The following is a 16626-nucleotide window of genomic DNA, read 5'->3' as shown; positions in this document are numbered from 1 at the left end:
ATGTCACTTGTTAAATTTGCTTCAATCAGTGTAGATGAAGGGGAGGAGACAGGTTCAAGATGAAGGGGAGGAGACAGGTTAAAGAAGGATTTTGAAGCTTTGAGACAAGCGAGACAGTTCACCCTCTGAATGGCACACATTCACAATCTATCAAGAAAAAATGTTTTACGTGCCTTTGAATGGGATATGGTTGTAGGTGCCGGACACACTGGTTTGTGACGAACTGCAACGCTGCTGGGTTTTTCATGCTCAAAAGTTTCCTGTGTGTATTAGGAACGGTCCACCACCCAAAGGACATCCAGTCAACTTGACACAACTGTGGGACGCATTGGAGTTAACATGGGCCAGCATCCCTGTTGAACAATTTTTAAAAAATCCATGCCCTGATGAATTGGGGTGTTCATCTCAATATTAGGAAGGTGTTCTTAATGTTTTGTACGCTGTATATTGGGCTATTTAAAGACTGAACATGTTAGGGAAAACAAATACACTTTTAGTATTTTATTGAAACATACATGTATAGTGTATACACACATTTTACTTGCACCAGGTTTTCATAAAATATTGACATGATCTGTCAAACAGTTCACCTTAAAGCATAGTGAACATTATGCAGCAGAAAGAACGTTTTCATCTGCAAAGTCGAAGCAGTTAGACTGGTAAGTATTTTACTAATACAGGTTTACTTTGTAGTTTTATATACAGCAGAAGTTATTGGACAGATAGCGGCTATGATTGCACCAGGAGCAATAATACAGCAAAGTTGAATTTTGTACAGATTGCAACAGCATTTTAAATATTTGTACAGTTCACAAGAAGAAAATGACAAACAGTATTAAGCATTGTGTGTCTTGAACCAAGAGCTATATTCCTACAAATGAACGATTAATGGGTTGAAGGTCTTTGATATACATGACATGCTTAGACGCTCTAATAATAACATTATGACTGGTTGCTGAATACAGCAACAAGCTAAACCTCTGACAGGGTCCTGTCGTCATGCACACGGCTGATGGAACACTGATCATTTAGTGTGCCACCGTAGACAACACAAATAACAGAGTTCACCAACACTTAGAAACAAGTCACTCACTCTGATTCTACACCACTGGCCATCCTACACAAGGCCACACATCTACCAAGGCAGCACTTTTAAACATTAACACCATACATGCACCATACAGTATTCATGTATCAAATGCAAGACTTACTCAGTGAGAACACTATCGTCTCCCCCCTCTGAGCTTTACTTGCCTCCTGAGTTGTTGCAAATTGGACACCTCCCTTTAACATGGATGGATATGAACAACTCTGTAAACATCCAAGCAACAGATCTCAAATACAGTATTTGCAGTTAAAGTGTTCTGTGCAAAGTATGAGGGGGGAAGCTTTGGCTAAGTCATTTCAACCATCTATTGTTATAAGCTTTGTGAGGGGAAATGTCTTATCCACTTGTCCTACAGTATAATGTACTGGAAAGACATTTCCAGATAGAATGAGTTGCAGTTTAACATTTACCATTGATTTTGGAAGGAAAGTGATCTGGGTAGATTCTCCACCCAAGTCCAGGATCCTCAATGTCATTCCTGCAACCCATTTTTTCAAATATTCCACTGTACTTTACAGTGCACTCCATGACCAAAGTTCTCTCAATACCTTACTAGTCGCATTGCTTTTAAATACTCACTCACACACTCCAAGGTAGCCAAATAAGACTGCATTTCAGGTCAGACAGCCCTAAGGAAGCGAAAATGTAAACGCTTGCTTTGCAAAAATAAAGTCAACTCACTAATTATGGGTTAAACATACAGTAGAAATAGCTGTCCTTCCTTATAAAAAATATAGTGATTTCTTTGTCAACAGTTCTTGGATTATTTGCAGGAGATTGCTGAGGGAGGGAGGGGATGGGCAGGCTGGAGGAGCGTGGCAGTGCTGCTGAGCAGGAGGGAGGGGCTAGTCAGGGGTCGGTGGCGGAGGAGATGCCCCAAATAACAGGCTGTCCCTCTCAGTGCCTGCAGACAGTTAGGATAGCTGCCCTTAGTGGATATTGAGGTTGTTAAAGTGATCGAATGTGGCTCCCAAGGCCCAACTTGTCTCAACGTTGTTCACCTTCTTGGCAAGCTGTGGAGCAGAACAAAAAACAATGTTTGTTAAGTTGACTTATTAACGTCTTGGTGCCTGTCCCCTACCTTTGTACCCAGTGACCTGTTCCTGTCTCACCTGCAGCATTGTGTTGTCCTTGAAGCCAAAGCCCTCCTTCAACAGGCAGGTGATATATGTCATATCCATGCAGAGGAAGGGACTGATGGGACGGTACTTGGTCATCTTGTTGCACACTGAAAACAAATCAGGTAGGCACTACGTTAACAACAAATCACAAGGGGCATAGAGCACTGTTAGAAATATTATGTATTCACCTTATTTGGTGGATATTTAACAATTATTTACTTAACAGTAACATAGTTCTGTCCTGCTAATGCTGAGTTGTATGACGACAGCACGCGTGGGCATATTTTGTATCATGTCTCATGTGGGGTCAAGCAGCAGACAACCTCTAACCTGCACACCACATAATAGAAAGCTGGTCATCTTGTTTGGTTTATTTTGTTTGTTTAGCTGACTGAGAAAGGGGGTGTGAGAAGAGTCAAGTGCTGAGGGTCTGCACATGTTGGTGATTCTGGGGATGGGTGGCAGAGTCAACAGACTAGCTGTACACAGTGTGTCTCTCTCAGGCTCAGCCCCCAGGTCAGTTTGGTGTTGTGTGGCTGTCAGGTACGAGAGAGAGAGCTCACAGCTGCCCAGGTCAACTGCCTGCCAACCTGCCCAACACCTGACGACCTGCCCAACGCCTGACGTGTTCATCGAGACCATATGACTGTTTTCGCAATGCAAACAGACTTTACCTAACACACCAACTCGTTCCTGCTAGCTGTAAATCTAGCACAGGCATTTATTGAGCCACGCGCTCTAACAGTACCAAGGCTATATGTTAATCTAACGTGCCAGAGCACTTTCCACATCAGATTACTGTAAACGATGTGTTAAATAGCTAAATGTCAATGTGTATGTAAAATATCAACATATTTGTTTATGCTCTGAGAACAGTTATGAATCAGACATTTCATCTGATGGTCCTTGGTTATATTGGAAATGGCAGACGAAAGTGCCAATGTTCCAGGTTAGGTTACAGTAGTGCCAAGATGTTTGGGCATAAACAAGGTTGAGTGTTTGTGTGAGTTAGAACAGCGTGTATTTTTAGGGCAAGATTTTGTGGTGAGGAGCTGACGTTTTGTAAGGCCCGTGAGATTATTGAGTCTAACATGCAAATAAGCACCAACATTATTTGTTTGTACACTGTGTACTGCATCAATATAGTCAACATGTTTCTGAGCTGCCCACCTTCTTTGGCTCTCTTCTTGAAATCCCTGACTTCTACCATGCCACCGCGACTGCCATCTGGAAAACAAAACATTTATACTTATTCTCATCTGCAACAACAGCTGTCATTTCCGTTTTCCAAGCAAATCCTAAAAACTGCAGTTAAATGTATTTGAGGAGAAAATAACTAAACATTTTTTATTAAAAAAAATATATAACTTGAATCCTTTCATATCATTCGGTTTAACTGGATGCTTTCTGAATGGTGTTTTGTATCCGTCCTGGTCTGTGTCTACTCACCGATGAGGCCTGACTCCACAGCTCTGTCGAAGTAGTAGGAGAAGGCATAGAAGATGCTGCTGCCCTTCACCTCAAACGGCTGGTGCACGATGCCTTTCACCACCCTCATCACCTCATAGTAACACAGCTTGTAACCTGCATAGCCTGGAGAGACACACAGATAACATCAAAATAATATTTACTATCTATCACCAACTGTACTGAATCTTCAAGGCAGGTATCATAAAAGTATAGAGTTACATCAGCTTCATGACAACATAACACTCAAGTCAATTGTTAACAAGTCAAAATCATTTTAAATTGGCACCAACAATAAAAGGTTTATTTTCAAATGAGAGTAAAATACCTGAGTTTGCTGCATGCTTGTGGTGGAATGTACTGGGAGAACCCGGAGCCTCTTTATGAGATTAAAATGGGGTTGAGGCTATGGGCTCTACACTAGAAAAACCCCAAAAGGATACTTTCACAGCACCCTGGGATTGGTTTGTTGGTTACAACTGGGGAAACCAAGTGCTGACAAGAGTAGCACACGCCTGTTGGGTGATCTATTTTTACCACATAATTGTGAGCGGTCAACATCAAGCCTCTCCTTACACAAAGAAAATCCAGCTCGGGGACTAACCCAGTATCTTTTGGCTCCATGACCGTGGTATGGGAGTGTTGCATTATTTGCGGAGTTAACTGACAATTTTCCTCTCATTTAAACACAAGGTTTGCTCTATTATAACTGTTTAAAGTCTGCATGCAGAGAGAAAGAATGACAAAACATGCATTCTGCACTGTCCAGTGGGAAAATGTTCTCAACTCAGACTGAACTAAACTCTAACATTGCACTCTGAGACTGAATAATTTATTTATAGTTTCGAAGATTATAAAAAATAAAATATTATTGCAATTGTATGTTTTATCTTGTGCTTACCGTCAGGAATTCCACTAACTTTGTAGGTGATTCCACCAAAAGTCCAGTCCTCTCTGAACTTCTTGGGTAGACAGGAACTTGTGAAAACTTTCCAATCAAGACCTGAAAGAGTAAACCAGTTATTGCATTGTCCCCAACGAGGATGACAGTTAAATAGTGTGTCTGATTTATAGAAATCTTGTGTGTCTTGCAGCATTATACAAATGTATTTATCCAGCCTGAACAGATGAATGACTGCAGTTGCCTAGCTTGAATAGCTAAGCAAATACTGTATGACAATTCAAATTACCATCAGCCCCCAAAGCACCAAGAGTTGCCAATCGAGCCGCTACAAGTCCATTTCCAAGGTAGCTGAATGTGAACAGATATTCAGAAAACAGTGAGTATGCTGTTTTCATTGCATGCCATGATATACAATGAGTATACAAAACATTAAGAACACGTGCTCTTTCCATGACGTAGGTGAATCCAAGTGAAAGCTATGATCCCTTATTGATGTCACTTGTTAAATCCACTTCAATCAGTGTAGATGAAGGGGAGGAGACAGGTTAAAGAAGGATTTTTAAGCTTTGAGACATTTGGAGGCACGGATTGTGTATGTGTGCCATTAAGAGGGTGAATGGTCAAGACAAAATATTTAAGTGCCTTTGAATGGGATATGGTAGTAGGTGCCAAGCGCAACGGTGTGTCAAGAACCACAACGTTGCTGGGTTTTTCACGCTCAACAGTTTCCTGTGTGTATCAAGAATGGTCCACCACCAAAATGGCATCCAGCCAACTTGACACAACTGTGGGAAGCATTGGAGTAAACATGGGCCAGCATCCCTGTGGAACGCTTGACACCTTGTAGAGTCCCTGCCCTGACGAATTGAGGCTGTTCTGGGGGCAACAGGAAAATGTACAACTTGTAGTGTGTTTGAGTTTTAAAAAGGCTTCTGAAGTTTGTCATTTCCACTTTGAAATTTCCGACTTGATTTTCCTTTATGAAAAATGTATCAACCACTACAAAAATTTCAATTAATTATAATCCACATAATAATTCCCATTTCCTGTTGCAGCATGATTATTTTCCTGCAAAATGAAGATCTGTACTATAAATACTGCACCAATGCTTGTTTACTCACCTGTGTGTATAGAGTTGTAGAGTGTGGTTGAACATGTTGATGTTGGCAATGTAACTGGCTGGGGCAGTGAAAACTGTTTTCTATGGGTACAGAGAGAGGGGTTGAGTAATGTCTAATTAAATAGCAATGGTTATCTAAATCTTTGTAAAACATCAGTGGAGTTCAGTTGAACATCTACCTTTGATTTTGGAAGGAAAGTGATCTGGGTAGATCCTCCACCCAAGTCCAGGATCCCCACTGTTTTCCTGGTCTTGGCATACAAGTGACCTAAAGCAAACAGATGGAAAGTCAAACACACAGAATTGGAAATAGAAAACTATAGACAGGATTCTATCCATCATCAACATTATAAACAGAAAGTAGAACATACAGGTACTGTACATTGACCACATAGTGCATTTAGAATTCATTCATTTTCCAACCACCCGCTTGAGACAAAGACAGGCATTCTAATAGATACAGTTGAAGTCAGAAGTTTACATACACCTTAGCCAAATACATTTAAACTCAGTTTTTCACAATTCCTGACATTTTATCCTCGTAAAAATTCCCTTTCTTAGGTCAGGTTGGATCACCACTTTATTTTAAAATGTGAATAATAGTAGAGAGAATGATTTATTTCAGCTTTTATTTCTTTCATCACATTCCCAGTGGGTCAGAAGTTTACCTGCTACCAAATACGTTGTCATTATGGCAAAACAGTTCTATTTTTGTTTCATCTGACTAGAGGACATTTCTCCAAAAAAGTATGATATTTGTCCCCATGTGAAGTTGCAAACTGTAGTCTGGCTTCTACCTTGCTGAGCGGCCTTTCAGGTTATGTCGATATAGGACTCGTCTTACTGCGGATATAGATACTTCTGTACAAGGTCCTTTGCTGTTGTTCTGGGATTGATTTGCACTTTTCGCACCAAAGTACGTTCATCTCTAGGGGACAGAACGAGTCTCCTTCCTAAGCGGTATGATGGCTACGTGGTCCCATGGTGTTTATACTAGCGTACTATTGTTTGTACAGATGAACGTGGTACCTTCAAGCATTTGGAAATTGCTCCCAAGGACGAACCAGACTTGTGGAGGTCCACAATGCTTTTTATGAGGTCTTGGCTGATTTCTTTGGATTTTCCCATGATGTCAAGCAAAGAGGCACTGAATTTGAAGGTAAGCCTTGAAATACATCCACAGGTACACCTCCATTTGACTCAAATTATGTCAATTAGCCTAACAGAAGCTTCTAAAGCCATGACATCATTTTCTGGATTTTTCCAAGCTGTTTAAAGGCACAGTCAACTTAGTGTATGTAAACTTCTGACCCACTGGAATTGTGATACAGTGAATTATAAGTTAAATAATCTGTGTCTAAAAAATTGTTGGAAACATTACTTGTGTCATGCACAAAGTAGATGTCCTAACCGACCTGCCAAAACTATAGTTTGTTAACAAGAAATGTGTGGAGTGGTTGAAAAACGAGTTTTAATGACTCCAACCTAAGTGTATGTAAACTTCCGACTTCAACTGTATACGGTACCAGTCAAAAGTTTGGACACACTTACTCATTCAAGGGTTTTTCTTTATTTTTACGATTTTCTACATTGTAGAAAAATAGGGAAGACATTAAAACTATGAAATAACACATATGGAATCACGTAGTAACCAAAAAAGTGTTAAACAAATAAATATATATTTTATATTTGAGATTCTTCAAAGTAGCCACCTTTTGCCTTGACAGCTTTGTGCACTCTTGGCATTCTCTCAACCAGCATCACCTGGAATGCTTTTTCAACAGTCTTGTAGGAGTTCCCACATATGCTGAGCACTTGTTGGCTGCTTTTCCTTCCCTTTGCAGTCCAACTCATCCTAAGCCATCTCAATTGGGTTAAAGTCAGGTGATTGTGGAGGCCAGGTCATGCGATGCAGCACTCTATCACTCTCCTTCTTGGGCAAATTGCCCTTACACAGCCTGGAGGTGTGTTGGGTCATTGTCCTGTTGAAAAACAAATTATAGTCCCACAAAGCGCAAACCAGATGGGATGGCGTGTCGCTGCAGAATGCTGTGTTAGCCATGATGGTTAAGTGTGCCTTGAATTCTAAATAAATAAAGACAGTGTCACCAGCAACGAACCCCCATACCATCACACCTCCTCCTCCATGCTTCATGGTGGGAACCACACATGTGGAGATCATCAGTTCGCCTACTCTGCGTCTCACAAAGACATGACGGTTGGAACCAAAAATCTCAAATTTGGACTCATCAGACCAAAGGACAGATTTACACCGGTCTAATGTCCATTGCTCATGTTTCTTGGCCCCAGCAAGTCTGTTCTTCTTATTGGTGTCCTTTAGTAGTGGTTTCTTTGCAGTTGTTCAACCATAAAGGGCTGATTCACGCAGTCACTTCTGAACAGTTGATGTTGAGATGTGTCTGTTACTTAAACTCTGTGAAAGATGTATTTGGGCTGCAATTTCTGACGCTGGAAACTCTAATGACTTATCCTCTGCAACTCTGAGTCTTCCTTTCCTGTAGCTGTCCTCATAAGAGCAAGTTTCATTATAGTGCTTGATGGTTCCTGTGACTGCAAACTTTCAAAGTTCTTGAAATCTTCCGCATTGACTGACCATGTCTTAAAGTAATGATGTACTGTCGTTTCTCTTTGCTTATTTGAGCTGGTCTTTCCATAATATGGACTTGGCCTTTTACCAAATAGTGCTATCTTCTGTGTACCACCCCTACCTTGTCACAACATAACTGATTGGCTCAAACGTGTTAAGGAAAGAAATTCCACAAATTTACTTTTAACAAGGCACACCTGTTAATTAATATGCATTCCAGGTGACTACCTCATGAAGCTGGTTGAGAGAATGCCAAGAGTGTGCAAAGCTGTCATCAAGACGAAGGCTGGCTACCTTGAAGTATCTAAAATATATTTAGATATGTTTAACACTTTTTTGGTAACATGATACATGATTCCATATGTGTTATTTCATAGTTTTGATGTATTCACTGTCATTCTACAATGAAGAAAATGGTCCAAATAAATAAAAACCCTTGAATGAGCATGTATCCAAACATTTGACTGGTACTATAGGTCTTTGGCCACCAAGAGAAAGGCAGCGGCTATCATTTTGGCCATAGGATAGGTTTTAAAATAAATGTTACACTAACTCTGTGTAAAAGGTGAGGGAATATTGCATCCCATCGTGACCAGATGGTGGCCAACATTCAAGACAGTGAGACAGGAGACTTGCACTGCTCTGCAACTGTGTACAGTGTTTAAACCTCAGAAATGACCCCCCTGACCATTAACACCACCTTAACAAAACATGAGCAATGTCTTACCTGTCAAAAAGTTCACTGTTACCCAGGCCAGGACTCCTACAAGAGAGAGTAGATGGAGAGTGTATGAGGTAAACATTCACTTGAGCCCAAATCATATGCAATTGTTGCCTTTGTAATCGTGTTGTTGGAAGTACTGATACATATTGCCATTTGAACACATGCAGTTCAGAGACCGTCAGTTAAGATATTGGAGGTTATACTAGTTTTCATTCATTTAGCAGCTGTTACATTAGCAATATTTGTCTGACATGGATAGACCAACCCAGGTCATTACTACTGTCTCAGAGCTCAGGTTATGGCTCTCATAAAGTGAGGCTAATGAATTGCACATCTGATGAAACAGGAGTTGTTGCGGGTGTCTTAATGAGTGTTGTGGAGGATCACTTAATATTGAGTGTGGGAAGGACAACCCAGACAAGGTTATTTAATTGCTCTACGAGGTAGCGATAGAGCTCTTATAAACACATGTTACTAGGACAGTGTTCGGAGATACCAACCACCTGGTTTGACAATACTGCAGCGTTTAGCTAATCTAAACAATGTCTACAGTTTTCCTCTTTACCAACATACCCACAATACCACAGTACCATAAAAGAAAATGAAAGACAAATGTTTGTGACAGCAACAAAGTGACATACCTTCATTTGTTCCATTCATTATGGAGACACTGTTGTTCGGTACAAAGAAGGGGGACTCGTCAAAGACTTCCCGAACCTACGGGGACAATTTATGATGACAGTGCATATTAATAAAGATCATGATGAATAAAGACAATAAGAAAATAAAAATAGATACTTATTATCTCAAGACACAGGAATTGTTATTAGGCACATTTGGCTGAGAATGGCAGAATGCAAAACCACAAGCATGGCTAGAGTAGCCGCACTAATTTAATCATTCAAATGACATATTCCACTACTCCAGACAACCCCAAAACAACAGGTTTTTTTGCATAGTGATCGCCACCTCGAAGTGGGTAGACTTTCCCCCCCAGTTTTTTCAAGAACACTTTTAAGCACTTTCATGTTCATTCAGCAGTTTCATGTCCCGATCCTTGGCAGGACCTGTCATCCCTGTGCCAAACTAACTGAGGGGAGAGAAAACGTGCCTCACCTCATCCAGCAGAGCATTAGCCTTCTCCTTGGGCAGGAGGCGGAGCCCGGCCGTGGCTTTCAGGACCACCGGGGTCTGCTTCCACTCGTCCTCTGGCACCGTCTTCTTGGCCACCTTCAGCAGCGCTCTGATCGTGTTCCCACCCTGAATGGGAGAAAAGGCATTAACAGATGAGCATGGTCTCCACTGGAACACTCTCAAATCACAGCCGTGACCAAAAGGGCTGATATAGATATTTCAAAATAGATATTTCAACGTATTCAGTTGATTAAAGGGTTGATATGTTTGTCCACATAGGACTTCACATCGTCTGGTTTTTAAGATGTAGATCCCAAGACAGTAAATATCAGACTTAAGTGACAGCTTCAACAGAATCAGTTCATGTAATTACATGGTCTACATCGCAATGCCTAAATGAGAAAATGATAGACATGATACATACCTCTTCAGGCTTATCTTTATAGGCAGACAGACCAGGCTTCACCGCATGATACATACCTCTTCAGGCTTATCTTTATAGGCAGACAGACCAGGCTTCACCGCATGATACATACCTCTTCAGGCTTATCTTTATAGGCAGACAGACCAGGCTTCACCGCATGATACATACCTCTTCAGGCTTATCTTTATAGGCAGACAGACCAGGCTTCACCGCATGATACATACCTCTTCAGGCTTATCTTTATAGGCAGACAGACCAGGCTTCACCGCATGATACATACCTCTTCAGGCTTATCTTTATAGGCAGACAGACCAGGCTTCACCGCATGATACATACCTCTTCAGGCTTATCTTTATAGGCAGACAAACCAGGCTTCACCGCATGATACATACCTCTTCAGGCTTATCTTTATAGGCAGACAGACCAGGCTTCACCGCATGATACATACCTCTTCAGGCTTATCTTTATAGGCAGACAAACCAGGCTTCACCGCATGATACATCTCATTGTCCAGAACTGGCAGCTCAACTAAAAAGACAAAGAGTAGATGGGGAGAATGCATTCCATTTTCAAACAAGATATAAATATATGAAATGTGTGAAATAACAGAACTCTGTTGCATTAATGTGTGCTTTGAAACGTGCTTTGTTGCCTCAATCATTGCTAGGCTTTACAATCACTGATGTTAAAGGTAAAGTAAATACAAAAACAGCAAATCAAAGTCCATTATTAGAGGTTCGTTTTTAGGGATTTCGGCCACACTAACAGATGATTAAAACTACAACTCAGCTGCCTCTTGGTTCGGTCTTGCCCATGATTGCTCTCTCCCCATGCTGACGGCACATGTTTGCCTTTACACCACAGAGCGAATGACCCAACGGCAAACATATGGGAGACAGCTGAATGTAAACCCCTATTGGCTCCTGGGACTAAGCTAAGGCTGAGAGATACTGAATGAAATACACAGAAAAAGAGAGAGAAAACACTCACCTGGGTCTTTCTGGATAAATGTATAGATGTGGATCCGGGTGCCTGTGCTCCCAGCATCGAACATGATCCCATAGAAAGTGTGGCTGAGGTTGACAGGATGGGAGACCTCAAGCAGGACCTCAGGCAAGACTTTGGGCACGACTTCGAGCAGGAGGTTTTCGGGCAGGAGGTTTTCCATGTTAGCAGAGTGTTCGTGGTGGACTGTCTGGCGAGGATGGTAGGTTGCCTTCGCTTGGAAGTTCCAAGCCAGAACCGACATTGACATTACTGTCAGGAGAAGCATTTGAAGAGCCATCTTTTTTTAACACCCAAAGAAACAATGATGCTTTTGTAAAAGCTAAAACACTTTACTCTATGGATATACAGTAAGAGTCAAACTGTGCCTTATTCAAGATAGTCTTCTTCAGAGGAGCAGCACAAAATGCAGTGGCAGCAGCTTGCAGAGGTGATGAGAGACAACCGGAGAGGCAGAGACAGTGTGGGTAGCAATGCACATTCAGGACTGTCTGGTCATCAGTTTATAGTATATAAAGACATACGGGCTTGGCACTGGGCCACACCATGACAGGTCATCCACCAATCCTGTTGCGTTCCATCTAGGTTCCTTCAAGAGTACCCCTTCTGAAAAAGCTGGATACTGACTATCTGCTTACCAGCAGCAATTATTTCTCTCTCTTCATCTTTTGTGTGCAAGCTGGAACCAAAAATCCCCCTAAGTGAAGAAAGAAAGAGGATCTATCAAGACATCAAAATGACTGGCTTGTAGAAATTTGAAGCAATTGTCTTAAAATACATTTTATTGGTGTATTTAATTAAGACTTACAGGCAAGCTTGTCGATTACTACAATTCCTTCCCTGCACAAAGTAGCCTATTACTCATATTCGTCTTAGTAACCTGACAGGTAGTAACCTGAGGTAGTAACCTGAGGTAGTAACCTGAGGTAGTAACCTGTCGTAGTAACCTGTCAGGTAGTAACCTGTCAGGTAGTAACCTGAGGTAGTAACCTGAGGTAGTAACCTGTCGTAGTAACCTGTCAGGTAGTAACCTGAGGTAGTAACCTGAGGTAGTAACCTGAGGTAGTAACCTGACAGGTAGTAACCTGACAGGTAGTAACCTGAGGTAGTAACCTGAGGTAGTAACCTGACAGGTAGTAACCTGAGGTAGTAACCTGAGGTAGTAACCTGAGGTAGTAACCTGAGGTAGTAACCTGAGGTAGTAACCTGTCAGGTAGTAACCTGTCAGGTAGTAACCTGAGGTAGTAACCTGAGGTAGTAACCTGTCGTAGTAACCTGTCAGGTAGTAACCTGAGGTAGTAACCTGAGGTAGTAACCTGAGGTAGTAACCTGACAGGTAGTAACCTGAGGTAGTAACCTGAGGTAGTAACCTGAGGTAGTAACCTGACAGGTAGTAACCTGAGGTAGTAACCTGAGGTAGTAACCTGAGGTAGTAACCTGTCGTAGTAACCTGTCAGGTAGTAACCTGAGGTAGTAACCTGAGGTAGTAACCTGTCGTAGTAACCTGTCAGGTAGTAACCTGAGGTAGTAACCTGAGGTAGTAACCTGAGGTAGTAACCTGACAGGTAGTAACCTGACAGGTAGTAACCTGAGGTAGTAACCTGAGGTAGTAACCTGAGGTAGTAACCTGAGGTAGTAACCTGAGGTAGTAACCTGTCAGGTAGTAACCTGAAGTAGTAACCTGTCAGGTAGTAACCTGAGGTAGTAACCTGTCAGGTAGTAACCTGAGGTAGTAACCTGAGGTAGTAACCTGAGGTAGTAACCTGTCGTAGTAACCTGTCAGGTAGTAACCTGAGGTAGTAACCTGAGGTAGTAACCTGTCGTAGTAACCTGTCAGGTAGTAACCTGAGGTAGTAACCTGAGGTAGTAACCTGAGGTAGTAACCTGACAGGTAGTAACCTGAGGTAGTAACCTGAGGTAGTAACCTGAGGTAGTAACCTGACAGGTAGTAACCTGAGGTAGTAACCTGAGGTAGTAACCTGAGGTAGTAACCTGAGGTAGTAACCTGAGGTAGTAACCTGAGGTAGTAACCTGAGGTAGTAACCTGTAGTAACCTGTGAGTAACCTGAGGTAGTAACCTGAGGTAGTAACCTGAGGTAGTAACCTGAGGTAGTAACCTGAGGTAGTAAACCTGAGGTAGTAACCTGAGTAACCTAGTAGTAACCTGAGGTAGTAACCTGAGGTAGTAACCTGAGGTAGTAACCTGAGGTAGTAACCTGAGGTAGTAACCTGAGGTAGTAACCTGAGGTAGTAACCTGAGGTAGTAACCTGTCAGGTAGTAACCTGAGGTAGTAACCTGAGGTAGTAACCTGACAGGTAGTAACCTGAGGTAGTAACCTGACAGGTAGTAACCTGAGGTAGTAACCTGAGGTAGTAACCTGACAGGTAGTAACCTGAGGTAGTAACCTGACAGGTAGTAACCTGACAGGTAGTAACCTGACAGCCCAAGGCAAGACGGGCAATACACCTTTCTCTAGAAATGTATAAGTCATTTTATGTGTGTATCACATTCCGAACCAATAATGACATGTGAAAATTACCACATAAAAACATATGCTGCAGACCTTTAAACCCAACCAACCTTTCATAAGAGATGTGCTGATGCAACTTGCACTCCAACTGGCATAAATGCTGAAAGAATGAAAGCAATATTCTCACTCCCACTCATCCCTGTGCTAACCACAAGCTTTCCTAGGAAATAATATTTAAAGGCATGTTTCACAGGAGAAACTATGAAAAGCATGAGTAGCTGTTTTCAATTTTAGCTGGGTGGTTGGCAAGGTGTCATTAACCAGTCTATCAGCAAAAATATTCTAATGTACTGTAATGTTCAGAGTTTCTGGTTTCTAGGAGGGAGGGAAGCAATAACAATGTGCTACTGCAGCTCAGCAAAGAGGCCCTGCTAACTCAGAGACCTCATATGAACTTAGCTTTGCACCAGAGTGGGATTTCCTTCACTCAGTCCCCACGAGAAGCTGCAGCAACAGTAAACAAAGACAGGGCTGAAACAGGTAGAATTTGTATATTTCTAGAGACTGCAGACTTGCTGAAATGGTATCACCCAACTCAGCTCCTGCTAACAGGTTCACCACACAGTCACACACAGGGTGAGTGAAGCACAAACTGTGGTGGCATGTGTCACCCAGCTCAGCTGAGGGGGTGTGATTAAGCCGGAATGGGGGCGGCCAGCAGTCCTGCAGCAGGACTTGAGAAGGGCAGAGAGAAGGTCCACAGAGAGGGCACGAGGAAAGGATGGGGCTTGGCACTAGCATGCCATTCCAATCCCAGGACACTCCGCTGTGCAGCGCACTGTTCTAACACTGTAATTTGGACTAAAAATATTGCACTTTCTTTCCTCCTTCCTTTTTGTCTAAATACTGTGGCTACTCTTTTTCAATCCTGTGGTTCACCCTTATGGTCCATTTCCCCTATCAAAGCATGCATGTGCAGGACCTCTCATTGACTTTGTGTCCATTCAAATGTCCAATGCAGCTGTTTTAGCTCAATATTGAATAATTTCTGGGTGACAATTAAGTACCTTACTGTGATTATTTTTGACAATTTTAATTGAAAACAAACAAAATAGCTTCGTAGCAAAGAAAAAAATGTCAGTGGGGGAGGGAAAAACTGAACATGTGTTGTTATTGGCAGATTGGTTTATTAACTCATTGTGATGTCACCATGGAAGGCCAAAATGCTACCCCACTAAAACAGGCTGAAATTTCAGGCAGTCTTTTCAAAACCGCTACACTAAAAGGGCATCATAATTTTCACAATTTCACAGTATTATTCCAGTGTGTGGAAATATATACATTACTGGTCAAAAGTTTGGACATACCTACTCACTCAAGGGTTATTCAAATTTGGACTATTATCTACATTGTAGAATATTAGTGAAGACATGAAACTATGAAATAGCACATATGGAATCGTGTAGTAACCAAAAAAGTGTTCAACAAATCAAAACAGATTTTAGATTCTTCAAAGTAGCCACCCTTTGCCTTGATGACAGCTTTGCACACTCTTAGCATTCTCTCAACCAGCTTCATGATGTCGTCACCTGGAATGCATTTCAATTAACAGGAGTGCCTTGTTAAAAGTTAATTTGTGGAATTTCTTTCCTTCTTAATGTGTCTGAGACAAATCAGTTATATTGTGACAAGTGGTTATTGTGGTAAAGGTGGTGGCTATTTGGTAAAAGACCAAGTCCATATTATGGCAAGAATAGCTTAAATAAGCAAAGTGAAACGACAGTCCATCATTACTTTAACACATGAAGGTCAGTCAATCAGGAACACTTCAAGAACTTTTAAAGTTTCTTAATGCAGTCGCAAAAACAATCAAGCGCTATGATGAAACTAGCTCTCATGGGGACCGCCACAGGAAAGGAAGACCCAGAGTTACCTCTGCTGCAAAGGATAAGTTCATTAGAGTAAACTGCACCCCAAATAAATGATTCACAGAGTTCAAGTAACAGACACATCTAAACATCAACTGTTCGGTGGAAATCTGTCCTTTGGTCTGATGAGTCCAAATTTGAGATTTTGGTGAATGGATGATCTCTGCATGTGTGGTTCCACTGAGAAGTATGGAGGAGGTGGGGATTTATTTAGAATTCAAAGCACACTTAACCAGCATGGCTACCACAGCATTCTGCAGCGATACACCATCCCACCTGGTTTGCGCTTAGTGGGACTATTATTTGTTTTTCAACAGGACAATGACCTAAAACACACCTCCAGGCTGTGTAAGGGCTATTTGACCAAGAATGAGAGTGATGGAGTGCTGCATCGCATGACCTGGCCTCCACAATCCCCGGACCTCAACTCAGTTGCAATGGTTTAGGATGAGTTGGACCGCAGAGCGAATGAAAAGCAGCCAACAAGTGCTCAGCATATTTGTGAACTCCTTTAAGACTGTTGGAAAAGCATTCCTCATGAAGCTGGTTGAGAGAATGCTAAGAGTGTGCAAAGCTCTCATCAAGGCAAAGGGTGGCTACTTTGAAGAATCT

The 16626-nt window shown here is 41.8% G+C and overlaps 1 protein-coding gene across 1 annotated transcript; it reads right to left on the bottom strand.

The window, feature by feature from the left end:
- Nucleotides 1–486: 486 nt before the first annotated feature.
- Nucleotides 487–12107, bottom strand: entpd5a (ectonucleoside triphosphate diphosphohydrolase 5a). The gene is made up of 13 exons (XM_046364559.1): nt 11601–12107; nt 11059–11138; nt 10169–10312; nt 9694–9769; nt 9056–9091; nt 5900–5988; nt 5722–5801; nt 4887–4948; nt 4598–4699; nt 3679–3822; nt 3400–3456; nt 2221–2336; nt 487–2121 (listed from the first exon to the last, which is right to left on the bottom strand). Exons 1-13 carry the CDS (start codon nt 11893–11895, stop codon nt 2038–2040), a joined length of 1365 nt encoding a protein of 454 aa, XP_046220515.1. The 5' UTR covers nt 11896–12107; the 3' UTR covers nt 487–2037.
- Nucleotides 12108–16626: the final 4519 nt, after the last annotated feature.

This window comes from Oncorhynchus gorbuscha, linkage group LG10, assembly GCF_021184085.1.
Source record: "Oncorhynchus gorbuscha isolate QuinsamMale2020 ecotype Even-year linkage group LG10, OgorEven_v1.0, whole genome shotgun sequence".
NCBI classification, from domain to species: Eukaryota; Metazoa; Chordata; class Actinopteri; order Salmoniformes; family Salmonidae; genus Oncorhynchus; species Oncorhynchus gorbuscha.
Note: the sequence above shows the minus strand (reverse complement) of the source record. Positions and strands in the feature narration are given on the sequence as shown.

Coding starts and splice junctions, on each gene's coding strand:
- entpd5a (XM_046364559.1), bottom strand. CDS start 11,895: ATGGCTCTTCAAATGCTTCTCCTGACAGTAATGTCAATGTCGGTTCTG. Junction 5,802..5,899: donor CTTTCCTTCCAAAATCAAAG/GTAGATGTTCAA, acceptor CTGTACCCATAG/AAAACAGTTTTCACTGCCCC. Junction 4,700..4,886: donor TGGTGCTTTGGGGGCTGATG/GTAATTTGAATT, acceptor TTACTCTTTCAG/GTCTTGATTGGAAAGTTTTC.